At 36.1% G+C, this 22242-nt stretch overlaps 3 protein-coding genes across 9 annotated transcripts; 1 reads left to right on the top strand and 2 right to left on the bottom strand.

The window, feature by feature from the left end:
- Window positions 1-1288: 1288 nt before the first annotated feature.
- On the bottom strand, window positions 1289-5235 carry LOC144575775 (ran guanine nucleotide release factor, putative (Mog1/PsbP/DUF1795-like photosystem II reaction center PsbP family protein)). Of its 4 annotated transcripts, none has more exons than XM_078326012.1 (8): window positions 5035-5235; window positions 4341-4431; window positions 4107-4142; window positions 3761-3898; window positions 2856-2942; window positions 2310-2357; window positions 2127-2203; window positions 1289-1634 (listed from the first exon to the last, which is right to left on the bottom strand). In XM_078326012.1, the coding sequence occupies exons 2-8, from the start codon at window positions 4410-4412 to the stop codon at window positions 1481-1483; spliced, it is 612 nt and encodes a 203-aa protein (XP_078182138.1). In that variant the 5' UTR covers window positions 4413-4431; window positions 5035-5235; the 3' UTR covers window positions 1289-1480. The 4 variants fall into 4 exon arrangements, with proteins under 4 accessions (XP_078182138.1, XP_078182136.1, XP_078182135.1 ...); XM_078326010.1 differs by having other exon boundaries at window positions 4341-4425; window positions 5035-5128; XM_078326009.1 differs by lacking the exon at window positions 5035-5235 and adding an exon at window positions 4582-4705.
- Window positions 5236-8987: 3752 nt separating this feature from the next.
- DNK (P-loop containing nucleoside triphosphate hydrolases superfamily protein) lies at window positions 8988-12345 on the bottom strand. Its single transcript, XM_078326003.1, has 5 exons — window positions 11771-12345; window positions 10623-11090; window positions 9793-10170; window positions 9531-9598; window positions 8988-9425 (listed from the first exon to the last, which is right to left on the bottom strand). Exons 1-5 carry the CDS (start codon window positions 12200-12202, stop codon window positions 9221-9223), a joined length of 1551 nt encoding a protein of 516 aa, XP_078182129.1. The 5' UTR covers window positions 12203-12345; the 3' UTR covers window positions 8988-9220.
- Window positions 12346-15557: 3212 nt separating this feature from the next.
- LOC144575896 (lysine-specific demethylase JMJ26-like) lies at window positions 15558-21731 on the top strand. Of its 4 annotated transcripts, none has more exons than XM_078326149.1 (10): window positions 15558-16165; window positions 17595-17727; window positions 17829-17889; window positions 17999-18686; window positions 19006-19335; window positions 19911-20201; window positions 20470-20542; window positions 20637-20722; window positions 21012-21131; window positions 21600-21731. In XM_078326149.1, the coding sequence occupies exons 1-10, from the start codon at window positions 15854-15856 to the stop codon at window positions 21669-21671; spliced, it is 2166 nt and encodes a 721-aa protein (XP_078182275.1). In that variant the 5' UTR covers window positions 15558-15853; the 3' UTR covers window positions 21672-21731. The 4 variants fall into 4 exon arrangements, with proteins under 4 accessions (XP_078182275.1, XP_078182276.1, XP_078182277.1 ...); XM_078326150.1 differs by having other exon boundaries at window positions 17586-17727; window positions 19018-19335; XM_078326151.1 differs by having other exon boundaries at window positions 17586-17727; window positions 20673-20722.
- The last annotated feature ends 511 nt before the right edge of the window (window positions 21732-22242 follow it).

Here is a 22242-nt window from a genome sequence, read left to right as displayed (position 1 = left end):
AACTAGACATTTGCTAACGGGTAGGACGGGTAAAGGGGTAGGTCGGGTACGGGTAAAACCCGTAACGGGTAGACGGGTAATTGGGCCAAAACCTATATCCGGTCCGTTTATTACCCGTACCCGTTGCGGGTTGACGGGTACGGGTCCGGGTATCCGGGTACGGGTCCGGTCCGCCCGTTTTTTTTTTTTTTTTTTTTTTTTCTGTTTTTTTCAAAAAAATTCAATTTTTTTTGAAGTGAAACGGGTCGGGTACGGGTAACGGGTACGGGTATGCGGGTAGATGGGTACGGGTATGCGGGTAGATGGGTACGGATAGGCGGGTACGGGTTGGCGGGTAGACGGGTACGGGTACGGGTACAACGGGTTATTTTTTAAATCATGTTATCCGGTCCGTTTATTACCCGTACCCGTCTACCCGTTTGTACCCGGGCAACGGGTACGGGTACCACGGGTAACGGGTACGGGCCGGGCAAAAGGGGTTCTACCCGTTCCGGGTTTAGCAAATGCCTATCACTAACTATCCATGTGGGACACCTTATTCTAAATTGAATTTTTAGACTTCAACATAACATATTAAATAGAAACCAAAAAAAAAAAAAACATAACATATTAAATCCATAATATGTTTTTGTATCTTATTCTCTTGCCCAAGAAAAATCCAGGCCAGTGAATTTCTTGTTATAAAAATATTGGCCAGGAATTTGCCCCTCAATTTCTTTTGCTACCAAGGTATAATCTTTCAGAACCCATCTTCTTATACAAAAATTAAATGCGTGATACCAAAATCTCAATATTTATGCTTAATTGTAGCAACGGAATAAGGAATTTATTTCTTGTAAAAGTTGGCTATAACAATGTTAAACTATCTAGAGGTGCGTTGCCCAGCTCTAGGGGTCCTTTTATGAATGGTATGGAGGCATGGAAATTGTTGAGTTGGTATTTAAATTCTTTGATTCATGTTCGGATTATCATCTCTTATTGAAAAACAACTTGTGTTTATGTGCGCGCGTGTTGATGTATATACTAACTAATTTATTTTTCATTTTTAATGCTATTTGATTTTTTTCAATATTTCTTTTAATATTATTAAAATAACCTTTGTGAGTAACCCTCTTATTTTTTATTGATACTACAACCTAACATTAGGCCTTATAGACTTATAGGTATATTATCATTTGACCAATCAATTTATTTTGCTCTTATATGAAAATTCAAGTTCTTTGCTTGCCATGAATCTGTACACAATAATTTTCCCATATGGATAAATATTTTTTCAAACAGCCACTAATTCTACCACCAAGTTAATAAACGAATAATAACAAAGTAAGAACATTACATTACTGCAACTCACGCTGTAAAAGCAAACTCCATGATCAAGAAAATAGTGTTTTAAAAATGGCAAAAAGAAGGAAAAAAAAGCGCATTGTCAGATCAATAATTTAACCTGCTCCCAAATTATTCAACTTTCAAATAATCCCAATTATGCCCCTGCATTTCCACCAAAGAGGTTCCAATCATTAACTTTGAAGCTTGTAACTGCCAGTCTGAAAACTTCTTGTACTGGTAAGCATCCCGAATGCTCAGCTGGTACCGCAATACCAGCTCCTACTGATCTTGCACTCTCACTCAGTGGGCTGAGATATCAGACACATAAAAATAACAATAAACAGATAGTAAAATAAAATAAATACGTGTAAAAGTTATATTACTTACCAGTAAACAACAAGACTCTAGACATGTCATAAAAGACATTAAAAATTACAGGGAAAAAATTAGCAGTAGATAATGAGTTCATGTTATTGTCAAAATATACTACACTTAAGTATGCTTTGGTTCAGTTCAGCTTAAATCATATAGGTAATGAGTTCAAGTTTTTATTCTTTCACTTTGTTTTTATCAGAGGATTAATGAAAGCCTTATGTGTTGGGTAAAGACTTTAATAGAGCAGTTTTGGCTTAATGTAGCACATGGACTATAGAATCATCACAGAACTGCATATGGTACGTCCACTGCATGAAGCCAAAACTAATATGTTAAAATCTCTACCCTTGTGTTGTCCTGATCTGTACCAGTTTATCTGGAATTTGGTACAAGGCTTAATTTTTTAACCAAGCACAACTACTCACTTTATTAGCAAGGGTTCATATGCAGTGATGAGCATGTCAGTCAAAACATTCTTCAGACGAAAATTTGCAAGATACGCCTGTAAAAAAATTTAATATCACAAGTTAATTGATGACATTCTGGTTATTTTTATTTTTTTGTAAATAAAAGGAAAATAGAATTAAATAGCTATAGCACTGATTTACCCGCACTATATTTTCTGCTCCTCTTCCTTGCCTCCCCTTTGAAATAGCCTAAATAAAAAAAATTAGGAATAGCAGTTAATTAGGTATATATATTTTAAGAGTGAGGCTATGGTACTTCGCAAAGCGCGGATCGGTCTGTGTTATGTCAATCAGAACCTACCAACATGATCTCCATACAAAAATGTACCAAGTGACCAAATTTTATATTTTTTATAATTTTTTTACTATTTTTTTATGGTCCAGAATCTTTAGATTAAGTGATTTTCTACTTATCTACAAAAAATAGTAAAATAATTTTAAAAATATAAAATTTGATCTCCAAGTACATTTTCATATGGAGATCATGTTGAGCGTTTTGGATCGACCGTTTGTACTTTGGAAACGAAGATATGAATCCACGCTTTGCAAAGTACCATGGCCTCACTCTATATGTTAATATCAGTGTATACCTCAAGCAAAGAACTTTAGTCCCAGATGCTGGTACCAGACCAGTCACTGTCGGTACCAAAACAAACCAGTAAGAGAGAAAGAGAGACAGAATTGTACCAGTTGGCCCACTGCAGTCATAGCTGGTACTGGTGTATTTTCATATTGCAATCCAGTAAGCTCCATAGTACCAGAATGCTCAAGCACCTGGACAAGGGTAAAAATGGTAACATGCATGGCAACCAAGGAACTTAAGAAAAAGCTGAAATATAGTGTCTGATCCAAAGGAGTGAGATTCTTAAGAAATAAGAAATGAAATTCTTATTTTGGGAAATTCTCTTATCGAAGCAAAAAAACAAACAGAAAATGATTTTATTTGAGATGATTTGAAAGGATAATTTGGACCCTATGAAATATTGTGACTTATGGTTGGATTTGGCGGGAAATCAACATGCACCATTAAAATTACTTATTTGCCCCCACTATGTTTGAGTTTTTACTCTGTTGCTTACACATCTATCTCATTTGATGGCAGGTTTTGTAAATTTGATGAAAATTATGGATTATTCTTTTCTTCACAACAATGAATTCATATAATTCATAATGATTCTGATCAAGCATTTTCACACTGAAATCATCTCTATTCATCTCTTTTCCAATAAATTGAACTCATTTCTTTATCATTGTTTCGATCATAGGCATACAATGTCAAGAAATGAATTACCAAAACAAGGAGCAGATAAATTTACTACAACAATTCAATCATATTTTCCTCGTATGTTTTTATTTAATGACATATGAAACTGTCCCTTATTTGCTGACCATTGTTGGTTTATATTGCAATTAAATTCAGTCTTGGTAACTAATGAGCAAAATTTGGAGCTGAATTGACCAAAATTAGGTTTAATTAATCCTACTTTTTAGAATAAAATTGAGGCTAATAAAGTTGAGTGAGTAGCTTTCATATACAAAATCAGAAACAAATAAAAGAACAAAAAATATCTAGAAATTGAAAATTAATATACCATGTTATCTGTTGCATCTTGTTCAACGGCAAGATCATGCAAAAACCAGGTGGCACTCTCGTGATCCGCCACCTCATTCTTCAAATCCAGCAGCTCAAATATGAGGCTCTCATCTCTTGAGGGGTCCACAAACACCTCCTTTTTAAAATTAAAGCAATATAAAAACTAAGTCTTAGAAATAAGATACTTCGACTTCATATAAACATCATTACAAAGAGAGGCGGTCACATAAAACAAATTATGAAAAAAAAAAGCAACAGTTTCAAAATCAGTATCATTAAGAGGTATGGTACCAGTTGGTACGACCTTGTACCCGCCAAAATAGGAAATTTCACAAAAAATATACCTGATGATCTGGAACTTGACGAATGTTGCTCACATCCTGTATCAAGAGAAAAGCATTGCATGTCAAAATACATCAAAATTAGTGCACAAATTCAATCATTTTTAAACTCTTTTGCAACAAAAATCAACTTTTTTTATATCTGGATGATTAATTGCTGATAAAATATATAGCAGGGTTTAATTTGAAAGATACATATAGAGATTATAGGTGTAAATAAGAAAAATTCTAAAGTACCTGAAATCTAGTAGGGAAAGAGCAAGAAATCGCACCCCCAAATAAAGGTCGCTCAATGCAAACATCGGTCATTTTCCTATGCTATCTTCGTCTGTAGAAACAGCAAAAATATAAATAAATAAATAAAAGATGGATTATTTAAGAACAACAACACCATATGCAAATAGGGTTTAGATAAACCCCACAGAATTAAGCATAGAATTGAGAAATAAGGAACACTAGAAGAATTGCAGATACCAACCACTTCAAGTTAAATGTAATTAGCTCATTGCAGGCGGGAATGAAATTATTTATATATGACAGGATTGGAATTTTTATTCTATAGATTGTAACTAGCGTCAAAACAAAGCTAGAGTACCCTTGGCTGCCAAGATATCAAAAAACAAAACAAAAACAAAAAAGCTAGAGAAGTATCCACCGTTTCAATACAGGTTCAAGATCCCTAAGGTAACCCATTTTTTTAGTTTAGATCAGCACCGTTCGATCAGCTGTTGAGCCAATCCGGTCGAGATGGAATGCAGGTCACTCTTTAATATTCGTGCCAGGCAGATCGAACAGTCCGGGTCTAAACACAAAATTTGAGTTACTTTTGGGAATCCAAATTCTTCAATATAACCCCGACTAGAAATCTCTAGAAAGCTGAATTCGATCTGAACCGTCTGATATATAGATTAATTAAGTCAAAAATTAATACAGGCAAAGCCGAGCCGAGAAACCTGAGCTAAAAGCAGTTTGGCTCGCAGAGCCGGCTCGTGGTAGCTCGAATCCTGAACGACACAGCTCCAGCCTCCAGGTGGCAGGGTTATCGGATTTTTGGGTTCGACTGTGCGGATTACGAAGACAGGGAATTAGGAGAAGGGGACGACGAAGAGTGGTGGGGACGGAGTAGAGTTGGACCGTTGAGGAGAGAAATTGAGATGGATTTTATTTGTTAGGAGTAAATTAATGGACCGTGGGTTTAGAACATTTCGATTGAACACTGCTTCAATTGGGAGTTGGGACCTAGTATTTGTAGAGTTTAATTAATTTAATGAGCAAAAAAAAAAATCAAAAATAGATATAGTTGATTTTCAATTGAATTTTTTTAGTTAGGAAAAATAATTTAATTTAATTAACTTTTACATTCAGAATTATTACAATTTCATGTATTTTAATTTTGTGACATAAACACATAATCAAGAACTTTCAGTTTAGCTCTGAGAGAAGAGCAGCAAATTTGATTCTTCTATAAGGAGTTTGAACTCTCTTAAAGTCGATTCCTCTTATAAGGAGTTTGAACTCTCTTTAAGGTCGAATTCATGTATTATGATATGATTAAAACAACCCAGTACAAGGCTATTTCAAAGGTTGAACTTTTGTCAGGCTCAAGCAAGCTTTAGTAATCTTGAGTTCTGCAATTTAAGCATTGAAGTGCCCCTATTGTTAGTTTGTTAAGTACGGACCAATCCGTACTATGGAGATCGCGTTTAACAGTTCAGATCTACTATTTAAATTAAAAAAATAAAGATATTGATCTATAGTGCTGATCAATCTGTGCTATGTATAGTATCATAGCCTTAGTGCCTCACTCAATTAATTAGGACATGTTTGGAGGAGTGGGATTTAATGAGAATTATTGAAAAAAATTTTATCAATGTTCCTAATGGGTGTTCGGATAGTTGGTTTTGACCCATCTATTCTCATTTTAAATTCTATCTCGGTTTTGTGTCAGTGTAGTGTGGAAAAAATGGCACAACGGAGCCAGCTCTGTCACGGAACAGCACGGTTACGACATGGCACGTGTTACTATTCCGTGCCATGACTTGCGTGTCGCATGCCGTGACCACCCCTTGACATTTTGGTCACGGCACGCGAAAGATCCGATCACAGTACGGCACGGTACGTAATAACGCGAGTCACGTGTAATTAAGACCGTTAGGTTTTAATCAAATGATGAATCTTGAAAAAACTAACTTAAATTAAGAAAAATAGTTAAATGTGAGAATGTGACCAGTAACGTTTGGACACGACACGTGACTCGCGTGCCGTGACCACCCCTTGACATTTTGGTCACGGCACGGCACGAGTCATTGTTCACTTGATTACAGCACGGCAAAGTCACGATGTATTAATCACGACATGGCACTTTTTTTTTTCCACTCTATGCCAGTGCAATTTAATGAAAATAAAATTCGTGGAGTCAATTTGTCTTCTCTTTCTACGCTCTCTCTCTTCTCTCCTCACTATATTCTCTTTCCAAATATTCTATGTTTCACTCCTCTTATATAAGCTCTCCTTACCTATAAAATTTCCCAATGTGGGACTAAACTGATACAACTGTCCGAACATAGTTATTTTTGTTTTCATAATTTCTTGTGGCGTATGTTACCCAGATAACTAAATCAAATAAAAACAAGAAAAATAGATTAAATCTTTTCAATTTTTGGCCTTGGCACTGGAGAATGACTGGACGGACATAGGATTTTCAATACATTTAAATCTTTTAAACGGTTGAAGTTAATCGATTATTATGGATAAAACATTAAAATTTATCCAAATTTTACGTGTATATTTAATTGATTTATACATCTGTAGTTTTAACTTTTTAAAAAAAATTTCCTAGAAATTAAATTATTGTTCCATACAAAAATAGATGTATGCTACATTTGCTTTGTTTCCTGTAATCAAAATTTTAGAGATATATAATTAAGTATATATATATTTTTTAAAACAAATTAAGATTTTTCATGATACAACCGAATAATCATTTCAGCATATTCCCATAATAATCTTGTACGTACTCGTATCTCATGAGTTTCCACTTTTAAAAAACTGAATTCTCATCTCTGTATCACGTGACAAACAAACATGCCCTTATAAAAATCAATTATGATAGTTTTCCTTTCTTTGAGTGGTTTCAATACAAAACGGAAAAGAAACCGGAAGCAAATTCACTTCAGAGAAGAAGCACTGACCGCTCTAGGGACACAGCATCTGTTCGGAGAAGTGATGACATATGTGGTGGAGCTTCTAAAACGCTGATACGTCGCTAAGGATGAGCTTGTTTGAGGACCTTGAGGTAGAGGCGCTAATGAAAGCGCCATCAGTTTAAAAAGAATGTTCTGTACTTGACATTTAGTCCATGTCCTATAGTTAACGCTGTATTCTTCAGGCAATATTTTTAAATTATTTTTTAATTTTCTAAATTATTTAGGCTATATTCTAAACTATTTTAGAATTTTCTAAATTATTCGGTCACTATTCTAAACTAATTTGTAATTTTATAAACCATTTTGGAGAATATTCTAAACCAATTTGTAATTTTCTAAACCATTTTGGACAATATTCTAAATAATTTGGAGAATATTCTAAATTAATTAGACAATATTCTAAATCATTTTGGAATTTTCCTAATTATTTGATCAATAGTCTAAACAATTTGTAATTTTCTAAATTATCCGATCACTATTCTAAACTATTTTGGATTTTTCTAAATTATCAAGTCACTATTCTAAACCATTTTGGACAATATTCTAAATAATTTTAACAGTACTCTATTTTAATTGGACAATATTTTAAATAATTTCTAAACCATTTAATTATTTATAAACCAATTTCTAAACTATGTTATTATTTTCCAAACTAATTTATTTAATAAATATTAAATTACAAAAATACGTGAACTGAAGAGCCGCTCAATTAGACAATTAGACAAAAAAGAGAGAAAATTTTAGAAAAGGGGAGTGTGAGTTGTGAGATGAGGGGTTGCAAAATGGACATTTTATAGCCGAAATTCCCAATCCAGAAAATTATTTTCCAGATCCGCCAATCCAGAAAATAAATCTCCGGATCCACGTTAATCAAGACGCTTTGGATCCGGAGAATAATTTTCCAGAAAGAACTAAATTCAGGGAATTCTTCTCCATATTAGCCGATTTTGAAAAAAAAAAAATCAAAAAAATGAGTATATATTTTGAAATTTTATAATTTTTTTGGATATTAATAAAAATTTCGGCTCTGTGGCTCATTATATATACGCAGTCCCCATATCTACCGTAGCTTCCGAGTCCGCTTTCTGCTTTGGGCTTTGGTAACTTTATTTTGCTTATAGGCCTAAAAGAACATGCAATTAAAATAAATAAGACCAGCAACTTTTCACCTAATTGTAAGAAACTAAGAAAGTCAATTAAAAGGATTTTCTTATAATTGGGCGTGCTCCACAACCGACGCCAGTAGAAGAAGGGGAAGGAACGAAAGGAAGAAGAAACTCCTCCGAACAGTAATTTCTACACCCCGATTTGGAGGTGACAGATCTGGCCGAAAATCAACGTTAAGAACCTCTCTTCTCCCCTCCGAACAGTAATTTCTCCCTTCCTCTAACTCTCCGTTTCCCCTCTTCTACAGCAGGTGAAGACACTGGGCAGCCCGAAAATCAGCGAATTTCCCCTCCCCTCCCTTTAATGAAAGGGTTCTCCCTCCTCCTGAGCACACCCTAAAAGAAGGATTGCAACTCGAAGAAACGAACATTAGAGATCCAAAGTGCACCAAGTAAAGAGACCAATTCATTCTTTTAAATGCACCAGCAGCAAGCCAACTCATTTTTCACATACCGTTCAAGTCAACAAGTTACCAAACCTTACATACACCAAATAAAGAGACTCATTCATCTAAATTAAGAAACGAACATTAGATATGCTTGCATTCCGTACAGTACCGTACATTCTAAAAGAAACCACCATTTACAAGAAAATACTTTACTTAAGCGTGCTGTTATAACTAACTAACCATACCCCATTTAAAAACACACAGTAAGTAGCCCCCCAACCACAGTGCTAATCCATGACTCCTGAAAACTCATCAAAGAAGCCATATACTAAATAAAAAAGCTAGTAATCTAAACCCTACCTCCGCAAAGTAGCCATACCTCTTCTGATTTCATGTTCATAACTAGGAAAACCACTTGGGGGGACCCACAAATCAGTGCTGTGCGGCAGCATAATCTGTTGTTCAGTTTTTCCTTTAGGATTACTGCTGCCTGGTTGAGCATCTGAAGTTTCCCTTTTTCTCTTAACAAACTCGAAAAAATCAGCCACTTGTTGTGCATACCTGTTAGAAAAATATTCAATATCATTCAATATCAGGGTTGAATTAGCACAACAAACAATCAAAATCATAAACAAAAAAAAAATTAAATAATGCCGAGTCACTTACTTTTGTTTGGCATCAATATCACGGTTGAAATCAATGTCCGAATCACAATCCAGTATTAAAGCAGGTACCTATATACATAACACCATAACCAAATTATTCACAAAGCTCCTATTGATGAATAGTCAGCAAGACATTTCCGTTATAATCATTTTGGTGATGATCTACATTTTGCAGAAGTGTGAAGAAAACTTGCAACGTTTAGCAGGAAGACAGCTCTTTAAAACACTACTCAATTATATAAACTGCAATGAATGGAAATTACCTTTTGGAGGCTAGAATGCATGTGATTCCCCTCAAGATAGAACACACTATTACTAATATTAGGGGGCAGGGAGCACTCCAAGTGACCTGGCAAACCACTAACCGACAAGATTTCACCCGACGCACTTTGAGAGGGTAACAGCCAGCTCTCATGCTTCTCGTGCAACCCTCTCAAATAATCAATATTGACCTTACCTTCTTCATTCCTATTGCGGTGCTGCATCCTGCGGTGACAGGTGTCAGGGGTTGCCCGCAAGTATATGAATCCATCTGGTACCAGGCCCGGCAAGCAGGATACAAATGGGTCAAACCATGACTCATAGATGGCGATCTCCATTTCACTCATCCACTTTGCCTCATGCACTGCCCTGACAAACACCTGACATGAATCAAGAGGGGTGTCACTTCAGACTACAGAGTTATATAAGAACAATAAAAAAAAAATTCCGGGTCATTTCCTGCAAAAAAGGTTTATTGCATGCACATGTCCAGGAGTTGCTAATACAATCAGCAATTTTCTGAACCCCATTCTGCCAGCCTTTAAAAGAAAAATTGAAACAACAAAGTGCAATGGACACGCTTTAACATTCATTCAACATAGTACATAGCACAAATTAATAATCTATGAGATATAATAAAAACTTGAAAGTTCTGTATTTAAAATAACTTCTCTGAAATAGTTTAAAATCCCAGGTCGGTATTGCTTATTCCTCCTCCAGTCATTATTAGCACAACAGGGCTCTAATGGTAAACAAGGACTCATAAATCAAACATTTTCAGAATCATAATGATATCTTCAAATCACACATGCAAGAAAAACAAAACACTTACCATGCGATCACTAAAAACGCTTCTTTCCATCAATCTAATAGGCTTGATACCACCAGATGTTTCTCTCTCTTGCATGACCCTTGTAGCAAATACATAATTCTGAAATGTATATGCATATTTCTCTGGCTCAGAATAGAATAAACCGAGAATGTTGAAGTGCTTGGACCCCACATCCTGCCACTTGGATACCGGCTCTGGCACTATCTCCACCAAATCACGCAATTCTAGGGTTTCATTTGCAATTCTTTGAAGGAACGTGGATTTCCCCACACTTATGTTTCCTTCCACACAGAAGGTGAGCCGGTTCTTTTTTGCCAATTTTGGACCTGATTCGGCACTATCATCTTTAATTTCTTCATCTACTGATTCTTTTATGAAGGTAGTGATGCTTTCAGCATGGTTTTTATGGATTATGCCAACTGAGCTTTGAAGAAACTCGACCATTTTCTCACTAGACTTGCCAAAGAACTACAAATTTTGAACAGGGAAAAATCCATAAAAAGAAAATAAAATTGTACAGCTTTCATCTAACAAGTTTTACTGATATGTTGCTGGATTCCTATCACCATATAACCACAAACCCAATCTACTATTTTAATTAGTTAATGTTAGTTAAAAATAAGATCACATCATGCAACCACAAACAAACACATCTGTGTAAAGCTAAGATAACATTAGATTTTTTTTATTTTTTTATTTGAAGCTCATAGGACTAGATAACATTAGATATTATAAAGAATATTGTATATTTGTATGAAGACCTTTAACCGCCTTATAAATTTCTGATGCAACCTATTGGAGGGCCTTTTGCCAACTTAAGACTCTCAGAAAATAAACCATCTGTTAAAATAACCAACAGAACATTATTCTGCATTACAACATAACAGGAATAAATATTCCTCTTTTAAAGTCTGATAACCCCATTTCAGCCCTTAACCCCACCAGAGTAAAGGCTAAAATGATCAACTCAACCGTTCAGTTAAAACCTTTATAGAGTGCATTGAGAGTTGTACTAAAATTTTTGTACCAATTAATTTCAGAACATTTTATACTATAAAGAAAGAAATGAAAAAACCAGAAAACTCAAAGCTAACAGTACAAAGAAAAGAAACCTATCAACTAAACACGCTTAAAAAAGAAGTCATTACCTTATCCTTGTATAGTTGCTTGAGTTGTGCTACCCCTTGAAAACCCTTATCCGCCAATTTCCTCAAATTTCTCGGCCCAATACCTGGTATAGAAAGTAGCTCCACTTTAGCCTTCTTCTCCATTTCGTCCCCATTCACTTCCTCGTAGTTTTCATCTTTCTTCGAAGCTTCCACAGACGAAAACCTTCGTCGCCCACCACCGTAACGCAACCCGGCGGAACCACGGTGACGGTTAGAGCTTGCTCCGGCAAAGAAGGCACGGCGGGTACTGACGCTTTGGCTTGGGTTAGGGGTTCGTTGCGGGGATGGGACAGATGAGCGGAGACGAACAGAAGGCATCGACGAACAAAGAGATGCCTGGCGCTCAATCAAAAAGGCGGTCGGAAGGAGGGCGTTACCGGGGAAGCAGGTGCCTCTGAAGAATTTTTGCATTGCTAACAGTGGAGGTCATTAATGGCGTTCAACGAATAAGGAGTATAGTTAAATTTGGAGGGAAGTAATAGAGGAATTGGATTAGGGTTTTGGATTGGGGGCTAGGGTTTTGGATTTTTAGTGGAGGGGAGACCGAGTAGAAAAAATACTACTCTACTGGGATTCTGGTACTGGTACTCTTGGGGCTGGAGCCAGGACACGAAGAAAAAATTACTCTACACATGTTCTAGAGGATATTGTACAACTGACCAGGGTGTTCAGAAACTAACTAACATTGATATTTTACGTTTTAATATTACAACAGGTCTATAGAATAATTTCTCGCTAAGAAGCCAAACGGCGCGAAAAAAAAGGAACTTTTGGTCTATATTTGTTTACATAGACCACCATACCACTGTGTTTAAAAGTAATAACCACAGTGCCACACAAGCGTCCTTGACTCGTCGTTGACTCTCTTTATAATATGGCTTTACATTGAACTCCTGGACCCGAAACTTTACATTAATCTTTAATCGTGATGACTCGAACAAATGTGCCCCGCGTGCAAATTGGAGCTTGCAACGAGGACATCGTGGACCGCGAATTTATAACACCTACGGTAACAGAATATTTCTGTTTAGAATGGAACTGTTCGATTAGAATAGCACGAATATTGAAAGAGCTCTCGGGCGGATTGGCTCGGGGGATTTGAACAGAAATATTATGTTACCTCAGAGAATATGGACTCGGGGTCCCCAAGTTAAAGAAGGTTCTGGAAGAACTGCTACGTGGGACTCTATGAGGATATTACGGTGTATATCGAATCTTGGATCATGTCCTGCCAAGAAATTAGCTCACTAGCCACTTCAAAAACCGAAATTTTTTTCCCTTACCACCCTAATAAATCAGAATTAAATGAATACCACCCATTAATTCCGAATTCATAATTAACCGACATGTAGTCTTGACATCGTAGAATAAGACTGTGAAGTTTCATACAAAATCTCTAAACAGATCGTGATATATCATCACTCAAAAATTGCCATAGTCATTTGAAAAAAACAAAAAATCCAGACCGCATATAATATATACGATTTGGAATTTTAAATCAAAAAAAAAAAAAAAACCGGACCGCAAATATTCTATACGGTATGGAATTTTAAACTTATCCTTCACCCTCGACTCAACTGTCCTTGGTTCCTCTCTTCTCTCGGCAAAAGATATATGTGTCAGCGCAAATCTCCATCTTGCGAAAGAAACCCAACTCCCTCTTCCGCTTCATCGGTTACCTTCTCTCATATTGTCACCGAACCTCTCTTCTCCACTCAGATTTTTTTTTAAATAGAATCAATTTTAATTATTTTAAAAAAACAAGCACCATTGGTTTGTATTGTTTTTAAAAAAACCAAAAAATCCGCCATGAGCGGGTAGGTACGCCTGAGCGGTGCATTAGCGCAGCGCAAGCAATAACTCTACATTAAATAAACTTACCATAATTACAACTGTTATGTTGCAAAGATATAAATCAACTTATCAGTGATAATTACTTTCATTGTAAAGCTGTCAACCAGGATATGTTAGAGTTTTGTTTCAAATCAGAAAAAAAGTTCACATGATACATACTGTTAGATGCAAATTGCAATTATGAAATACTTTGAGTGCTATCAGATTAAAACTTCCCTCCATCAATTGTTTGTACGTCATCACAAATTCTAATACAATGCAAATATTGGGTCGCACTGGTAAGTTCTCTTGTACCGCATGAAATATCGTTTTAATTCCTGCAATAAAGTGTTACATATGCTAGACACCGGCCTTTTAAATGATTTAAAAGTTCATCTGTGTATCTAACAGCAGCACATCTACGTTAAAGAACAAATGAAAGAATATACTTCATAATAAATAAAACAATATTTATGTTTTAATGTGCGTGATACGGCCTATGTCGAGGTAAGGTTCGAGGTCCGTAATGGGTTTTATAACTGGATGTGTACTTGTGTGTGTGGCGTCCCGTTCTGAGAGAATGGTCCGAGTTGTATAAGTCGAGATTAATAACTCGATGAGAATTGTGAGACACTATAACTCTACCCTGTGTCATGTCTCAAGTTGTGAAAGGGCTAGCCCCTATTCAACGTAACTGTTCACCTTAAATAGCCTTCTCCAGTTCTGACATCCCGCATTGTCAGAATTGTCAGAGGGGATCGCATAGGAGCGATCAGGCTTGTGTGGAATGTGGTGACACCCGCATATGCATAATGCGGGGGTCGCATAATGAGCGGTGACGTCCGCATAGAAGGCGGTGATTAAGTCGCACCCGCCCTGTACGAATGGTTACTGGAGGTGATACTAAGCCGATTCTGAATCAGGCCTTGGATCAGGATGCTCCCATCTTGGGTTGGGCCATGTAACTGGACTACCTATGTATTCATTCCATATCGAGCCTTTTGTTTGTTTTTGGGTTGATTTCATCAAAGTAGTTCTCAACCCAAGTTGTTCTTTGTAATTTAAGATTGGTTTTATAAGGACTTTGGGCACATGGCCCTATCAGTGCGTATGCTTAAATTGAAGAATTTTATTATTATGTTCATAGATTACGAACGAAGTGATGAACATTGCAAGAGATGATGGTTCGGGAGAGGAGAGGGATCGGCACCTGCAGGCGGCGGACGCTAGAAAGAGAAGACTGAATACGGGACAAGGTCAGAGCTAAGAACGGTCGCATGATAAATGAGAGCTAAAGTGATTGTGGCTTTATAATTCTTAATCATATATTGGCAACTTAAATTTTTTTTAATAATTTAATTAAAGTTAATATAAGATTAACCACATAAAGAGTAAATAAGAAAATGTAGTAAGAATTGAGAGGTGAATAAGATAAATTAAAGTCTACAAGAATAAATAAGAAACTACACGAGTTACACAGTTGTAAGAGCATCTACATTCCTAAAACTCAAAAGAATTTCTAAATAACTGTTAACAACTTTTTAGAAATTATAGTCTTTAAAGTTTCTAACTCTTACATCTCTGAAACTCATTTTAGAGTTTCTATTAAGCCACGTCAGCAACAAATTAAAAATGAGAAACAATTTGAGCCAATCATTTGGCCAACATAGAGTTTATAAACAGTTTCTTAATAAGAAACTTTCCTGCATAGTTTCTAAATAAGAAACTCTCTCACATCTCTGAAACTGGATTAGAAACTGCCACGTCAAATTAGAAACTCTAATAATTTCAGAGATGTAGATGCTCTAAAGTATTACAACGGATCCGTGCGTTCCATCTCGGACTGGATTGGCCCAGATTCCAATCGGACGGCTGTGATCCAAAAATAAATATGGATTACGCTCTCTTGGAGCAGGCCAAGGAGCTCGAGAGCAATAGTGGCCCACTAGTCAGCGACATACAACAGAAAATTCGCAAGAGAGTATCCTGTACCGAGACTACCGACTACTTTTTCCGAATTTGACCAACAAAGCGCGAACTCTGTTTTATGGGTCGAGAAAAAATAATTAAAGATCCGCAACGAAATCAACCCGTTAAAGATATACAGAGCAGAGCTACAAGTGACAACTGAGTCGAGGAAGGAATTTTAAGGGATTTGAATGAGAAGCGCCGTTGTTTTCTATTTTTAGCATTCGACACTTCTCAAATTAGTCTCTTCCATTTTAAAAGATGGAAAAAAAATATAAATTGGGAGCCGTTGGGATTGAGAGCACTAGTTCGATTTGGTATTGGTTGTCTGTGGCTAGATTTGAAATGGAAAATTGCGTCCAAGATCACGAGTTTCTTTCAAGAGAAAGATCGAAACCGATTGGATTGGGAAAAAGATTGAGGTTCGATGATCAAAGAGGTCTTGGTCGCGTAAGAAAACACAGAAAAGAGGCATCCGAGAGTAACGAGAAGTCGATTTGTTCTAACAACGAAGGTGGTTTGCTCACGAAGAAGCAACGTGCATGTTTTAGCGATGAATCTGAATCTCATTCGGTGAGTAAATTGCTATCATCTTTTTTAATTTGACAAATTTTGACTGATTCACAACTTCTTGGTGAGGAAATTTTATTATTTTTATGTTTATTCTTCATTTCTGAAATTTGGATTACATCTTGCATTTCTTGTAGTCATCAGATCATCTATTTTTCCATTTGGGATAATAATTTATTGCTGTGTTCCTTTGATAATTATTTAGTCATTCCGGACAGATTTTCTTACTGTACTTGCATTTAACATTACTCAAGAAAGAACAATTCTTGAGTAATTTCAATCGCTTGCAATCATATATGGTGATATCTGGTTTAATTGACTTTGGGTCTGGTCAATTTGGGTTTGTGATTGCTCCGGTTTCATTTTTTTTTTTTTCTTTCAAATAAGACCCTGGTTTCTTCGGCTACTGTTGGATTACCTTGGGTTTCTGATCGTGTTGTTTCTGTTCACGTGTGCTTGTCAATTTGGGTTACCTTGGTTTTTTTTCCCTTTCTTTTTTCAGGGATTAATTGGTTTGATCTGTTTAGATGTCAGTCTTATTGATTTCAGGTTTAGTTGTGTGATTTGTGTCTACGGTCTATTCATTGGGCTCTGATGTAGTTATCCTTTGTCACTAAATTTTCAAAAAACTTCAGGTCAGTTTTGTCTTTAGTTGGGCTGCCTTTTCTGGTCAGATCAGATTATAAAAAAAATGTTTGGTAAGAGTTTAGGCTCCTCTGATTCTTCTGCATTTTGCATCAATAAGATTGATGAGTGTAATTAAGGAAATAGACAGTTTGATAAGTTGTGTTAAGAGGTACTTTTGGTGGATTCTTTATCTTTGCACTGTTTGCTAAAAACAATGCTTGACATTTTGTTCTCAACTATTCAATTCCCATCAACATAAAATATTCAGTCAAGAGTAATTTTCAAATCAACTTGAATAAATTTCCGTCATACCTTAGTTGTGTTGTGCCCTAGTGCTGCTAGGTTCTCACCAGAGATGGTGCTAAACAATGTATTTGGAATGCACCAGCGGCACCTCCTAAATCTTGCAAGTAATAAAATAGTCTCAAAGTAGTTTATTACCCCATAGCATTCTATCAAGGCAAACAATTTTCCTATAAGAAACGAAGCACATTATAGTAGTATTCTATTGCAACACCAGAGTTAGAAAATAAAGTCCACATCATTTTTTCAGTTGCAGGAAACTTGTTGGCAGCTCTCAGTATACTTGACAAATTTACCCAAATCCAGCTGTTATTAACCGGGTAAAATATGGTCTGACCTGGCAAATTTTTAGTTGTTACTGTGCTTTTTTGTACCAGCAGTCCCTTGAATTCACTTGTGGGATAGTACTATAATTATTTTGGTTTTTGCATATAGATTCAGATGATATATTTTTACATGCCTCCTGAGTTAACTAACTAATTTGGCTTTTTAGTTTTTGCAGACTTTTATTTGTAAGGATGATAAGTTTGAGCAAGTTGACTATGCTAGATGCATGTTGCACCATTTGCTACCTCACCTGAGAAATATCTGTAAGGAAGAATATGATGAGAAGGTCATTGAAGAGCACAATAAAGGTAACTTCACATTAATTTACTTAAGCAAGGTTATCTCTCATTTGCTTTTTGCAATATAATCATTCCCTTATTTTCATGTTTATCCCTTTGCATGTGTATAGGGGTATATCTGCACAAGGTCGACATAGAGAAAGCAGAGTGCAACGGAGAGAGAATTTATTGGTACTATTTGATATTAAATACTTCCCAGTTATTTCCTCATGTTAGGTTCATTTTTTTTTTTAAATTGTGACGATAACTAATATTTGCTCTTTTTTTGTCTTTGGATCAGTGACAACTGCAGCACCTCAATTTTTGATTTTCATAGAAGCTGCAAAATTTGTGGCTATGAGCTCTGCCTCACCTGTTGTCGGGAATTAAGAAATGGCAATCTTAAAGGCAATTGTGCTGAAACTTCTTACCACTACCCATATAGAGGGGATGAATATGCACATGGTGAGACCTGGGACCCAACAAAAGAGATAGACCATGAAGCCACCTCATGTGCTTCTGACTTCCAGGCTCCACTTGCCAGCTGGTGTGCAGACTCGAAAAATCATGTCATTTCCTGTCCTCCTACAGAACTTGGTGGGTGTGGCGTAGGTCATCTTGAATTGAAATCCTTAATTCCATACCAATGGTTGGTTACTTTATGGAACAATGCAAAAAAACTAGTTGAAGAGTGGCCATATGTGGATGAAGAGTATTGTTGCAACTGTGGGACCGGTTACATGTCAAGAAAGGCATCTGATAGGGAGCACTCTGACGATAATTACATATACTGTCCAAGTGCTGATAATGCTGAGCTGAGGCATTTCAGAGAGCACTGGTCAAGAGGAGAACCTGTGGTAGTGAGAAATATGCTTAGGTATTCAGGATTAAGCTGGAAGCCCGATGACATGTGGGCTGCTGTTAAAGGTGTCTGCACTGATCCTGAGTTAGCGCAAGTCCGGGCTATTGATTGTCTTTCCTGTTGCCAGGTTGGTGTTGTAGACTTCTTTTGTATTTATTTACTGGTAATTTAGTCTATTAGTAAGATTTGATTTTCATTTTGACCCTCGAGTGATGATATGTATGTCATAATATAACAAGAAAAAAATCTTTATACAACAAGTACATGAAAATCGGCTGATATGTGTTTAGCCATGAATCTATTCTATATTTATATTGAAACCCCACCCAAGTTGTATACTTTTCTGTAGAACTTAAAATGGACAAAAGGTAAGTAAAACCTAATGAGAATATTCAAATTAGGTTTCTGATATGTGAAGCTTATTTCTATGAATTATGTTATGACAGGTTGACATAGAGCCTGAGGTTTTCTTTGAGGGATACAAGTATGGCAGATTGCACCCTAATCTGTGGCCAGCCATGCTCAAGTTAAAAGACTGGCCCACTTACAACAATTTTGAAGATGTCTTACCATTGCATTGTTCTGAGTATATACACTCTTTACCGTTCCAAACGTACACTAATCCTAAATCTGGCCCGTTAAATCTTGCCACCTTTCTCCCTGGTGATGCACCAAAACCTGATCTGGGACCAAAATCTTACATTGCTTATGGGTTTAGGGAAGAGCTTGGCCGGGGTGACTCTGTGACAAAGCTCCACTGTGATGTTGCTGATGCCGTAAGTTTCATTTTTTTTTTTTGTTCATTCTCTTACTTTTTGACTTTTTTAGAGCTTTCTGGCTTAGGTTAGTTAAATGTGCGTACCCACCCTTGAAAATGTCAAAAGATCTTGTATATCCTTACTGACATTGAAATGCAGGCGACCCTGTATGAAATATGGAAGAATTACATATAGCTTAGCTGGACATGAAATTGTAATCTGAGATGCTCAAACTACCCTTTCTTCCACTAATTATTATCATCCCTGCAAAAACGAGGAATATAGCGGTACTTCTATATCTTAAGAATAACAGATGAGGGATGGTGTACTGTTTAGATGATATTTTTATGATTTAGAGGGGGTCTACTGTATATTTTTCTGTGATGATATTTTCATGATTTAGCAGGGGTATACCGTATATTTTTTCTGTTTACAGGGAAGAAATTATAGTTGATGCATTGTACGGGGGCATGAAATATTTTCAAAATAATTTGGTTATTTTTTTTTTATTAACTGGTACTGATTTTATGATTTATCTGTGAAAAGAATTTTAGTCTTATATTTTTTTAAATGGTACTTGTGTTCTTTACCAGGTAAACATTCTGATGCATATCTCAGCGGTGGAGCCATCCTTTGAGCAAGAATCAGCAATCAAATACTTGAAGAAAAAGCACAGAGAGCAAGATAAGAAGGAATTATCCCAAAATCAAGGGTATACTTCCAGAGCAGAGCAGGTTGAGAAAACTAAAAAGGCGAATGATCGAGCTGAAACAGCTGGGGCATTATGGGAAATATTTAGAAGGGAAGATGTGCCTCTGCTAAAAGAATACCTTAAGAAATACTTTCGTGAATTTCGGCATATTCACTGTAATCGCGTAAATCAGGTATGATATGCACAGTGCATTTCAGCACTTGTGACCCAGGATTTATGCACTAGATTGTACTTGAAAACTGGTTGATAGATGTACTGTTGAAAACTGGTTGATAGACTCATTTCTGCGTATGACAACAATTTATTAGTTTCCTTGACCAACATACAAGCAAAAAATAATCTGATCGTGAAAGTACCTTTTGAGTGGCATAAATGCAAATACACCTTCATTTACTGCATGCTTTCTCATACAGTGTTTCTTTTGTTTTCTTATTTTTTAGGTTATAAATCCAGTTCACGACGAAACTTTCTATCTTACAGCTGAACACAAGAGACGGCTCAAGAAGGAATTTGGTTACTAATGCAAACATTCTTGAGTAAAAAAAATAAGGTAATGATATTTTTTTTCAAGAATGATATTATTGACTTAATATCCTTGTACTTGTAGGGATTGAGCCATGGTCTTTGGTGCAACACATTGGAGAGGCTGTATTTATACCTGCGGGCTGCCCCCATCAAGTGCGTAACCTCAAGGTATGTTTTAAAACCATTTTCTTAGGTATACAATATTTAAATGACAAAAGTATACAGACAGGTTTTTGTGTTTGACATTTTTCCAAAAGCTGCATGTTTACAATAACTAGTAGAAGTTCTTTATTCCTGCTTGCTTGTTACAATATTTAGTTACAATTCCATTTATGAACTGGTGGGTACATTTATGACCCATATATTAGTTACAATTTTGACTGGAAACCAGCCAATTGGAAAAGCTGATATCAGATCAGCATTTATTATAGTTTCTAACACAAAGTACAATTTACAGAGCTGCACAAAAATAGCAATGGATTTTGTCTCGCCAGAGAGCATTGGCCAGTGCATTAACCTCACCAATGAGTTCAGGCAATTGCCTAAGAACCACCGTGCCAAAGAGGACAAGTTGGAGGTAAATACTTGCCTGAAATAACCAGCTTTATAGGAAAAGTTTTTATACATGCCCCTGAAAAATATTAACCCATCATGATTATTTTTTTAAAACCTAGAAATGTCCGTATAGTTATGCCTCTTTTAGAAGCTGGAAACGACCAATTATATCTCTCTTGTGAGTCCTTTTGAAATGTGAAAATCACCCTACACAATTTTATATAAAGATAGTGTGAGAGAGCGGGGTTTGTTTGGGAATGTTTTCAAACATGGAATAATAAGAAAGAAATGATGCCCAGGGTAGACATGGATACAAAGGACAAGTATTTTAAAAGATGATACAAAGTACTATTTATTTTCTATTTGCATAATATATGTGATATTTTACAAGTGAGGATATTTGGAATTAGTTTTGCCTTTTATTTTTGTAACATGTGTTTCAATCTGCACTTTGCAAAATATTTGATCTTTGAAAATCTTAACTGTGCAGATAAAAAAAATGATTATCCATGCCACGCACCAAGCAGTGGAAGTATTGCTTGGTGCAGGAGCGAGAGCGTGAGCATGGCCAGATCACAGACAGTACAACCGTCAACCATGTCAGCAGAGTAGCACTTCACCATGGCACACCTTGGCAAACTGGGCAAGACAAACTTCGGGAACATTCAATGGGATGCCGGAAGATAATTTCAGAAGGGAAAGACAATTACAGCTCACAATCAAACAAGAAATATTTGAGCTCATGTGTTAAAATCAAAGGAACAGATAGAGATTTCAGTCAGAAAGTTAGTTTAGGTCTTTTTACCTAAAGGGCTCTAATTGCTTTTACTATTTCTGTCTGCTTTTTAGGGTATTTCAGTCTGTTTGTTAGTTCTTTAGATTTTAGTTTTGGCAGTTTATGTTAAAGAACGCTCCTAAAGTTAAAAATCTGAAGGTTATAAATGATATGGATTGCATCATGGGATGCGGCCAGGCCGCTTTCTCTTCTGGCTACATTCTATAACAATTACTATAATGTCCAAACACATCTGATTTATTTGGTGCTGATCCAATCATTTTGGAATAATAATTTGAATACACCTCATCTAATAATGTTCACACTAATAATTCAAAAATGTATAGTTAAGTATCTG

The sequence above is a fragment of the Carex rostrata genome, chromosome 24, assembly GCF_964058835.1.
Source record: "Carex rostrata chromosome 24, lpCarRost1.2, whole genome shotgun sequence".
Lineage (NCBI taxonomy): Eukaryota > Viridiplantae > Streptophyta > Magnoliopsida > Poales > Cyperaceae > Carex > Carex rostrata.
This window is presented reverse-complemented; position numbering and strand designations above follow the sequence as displayed.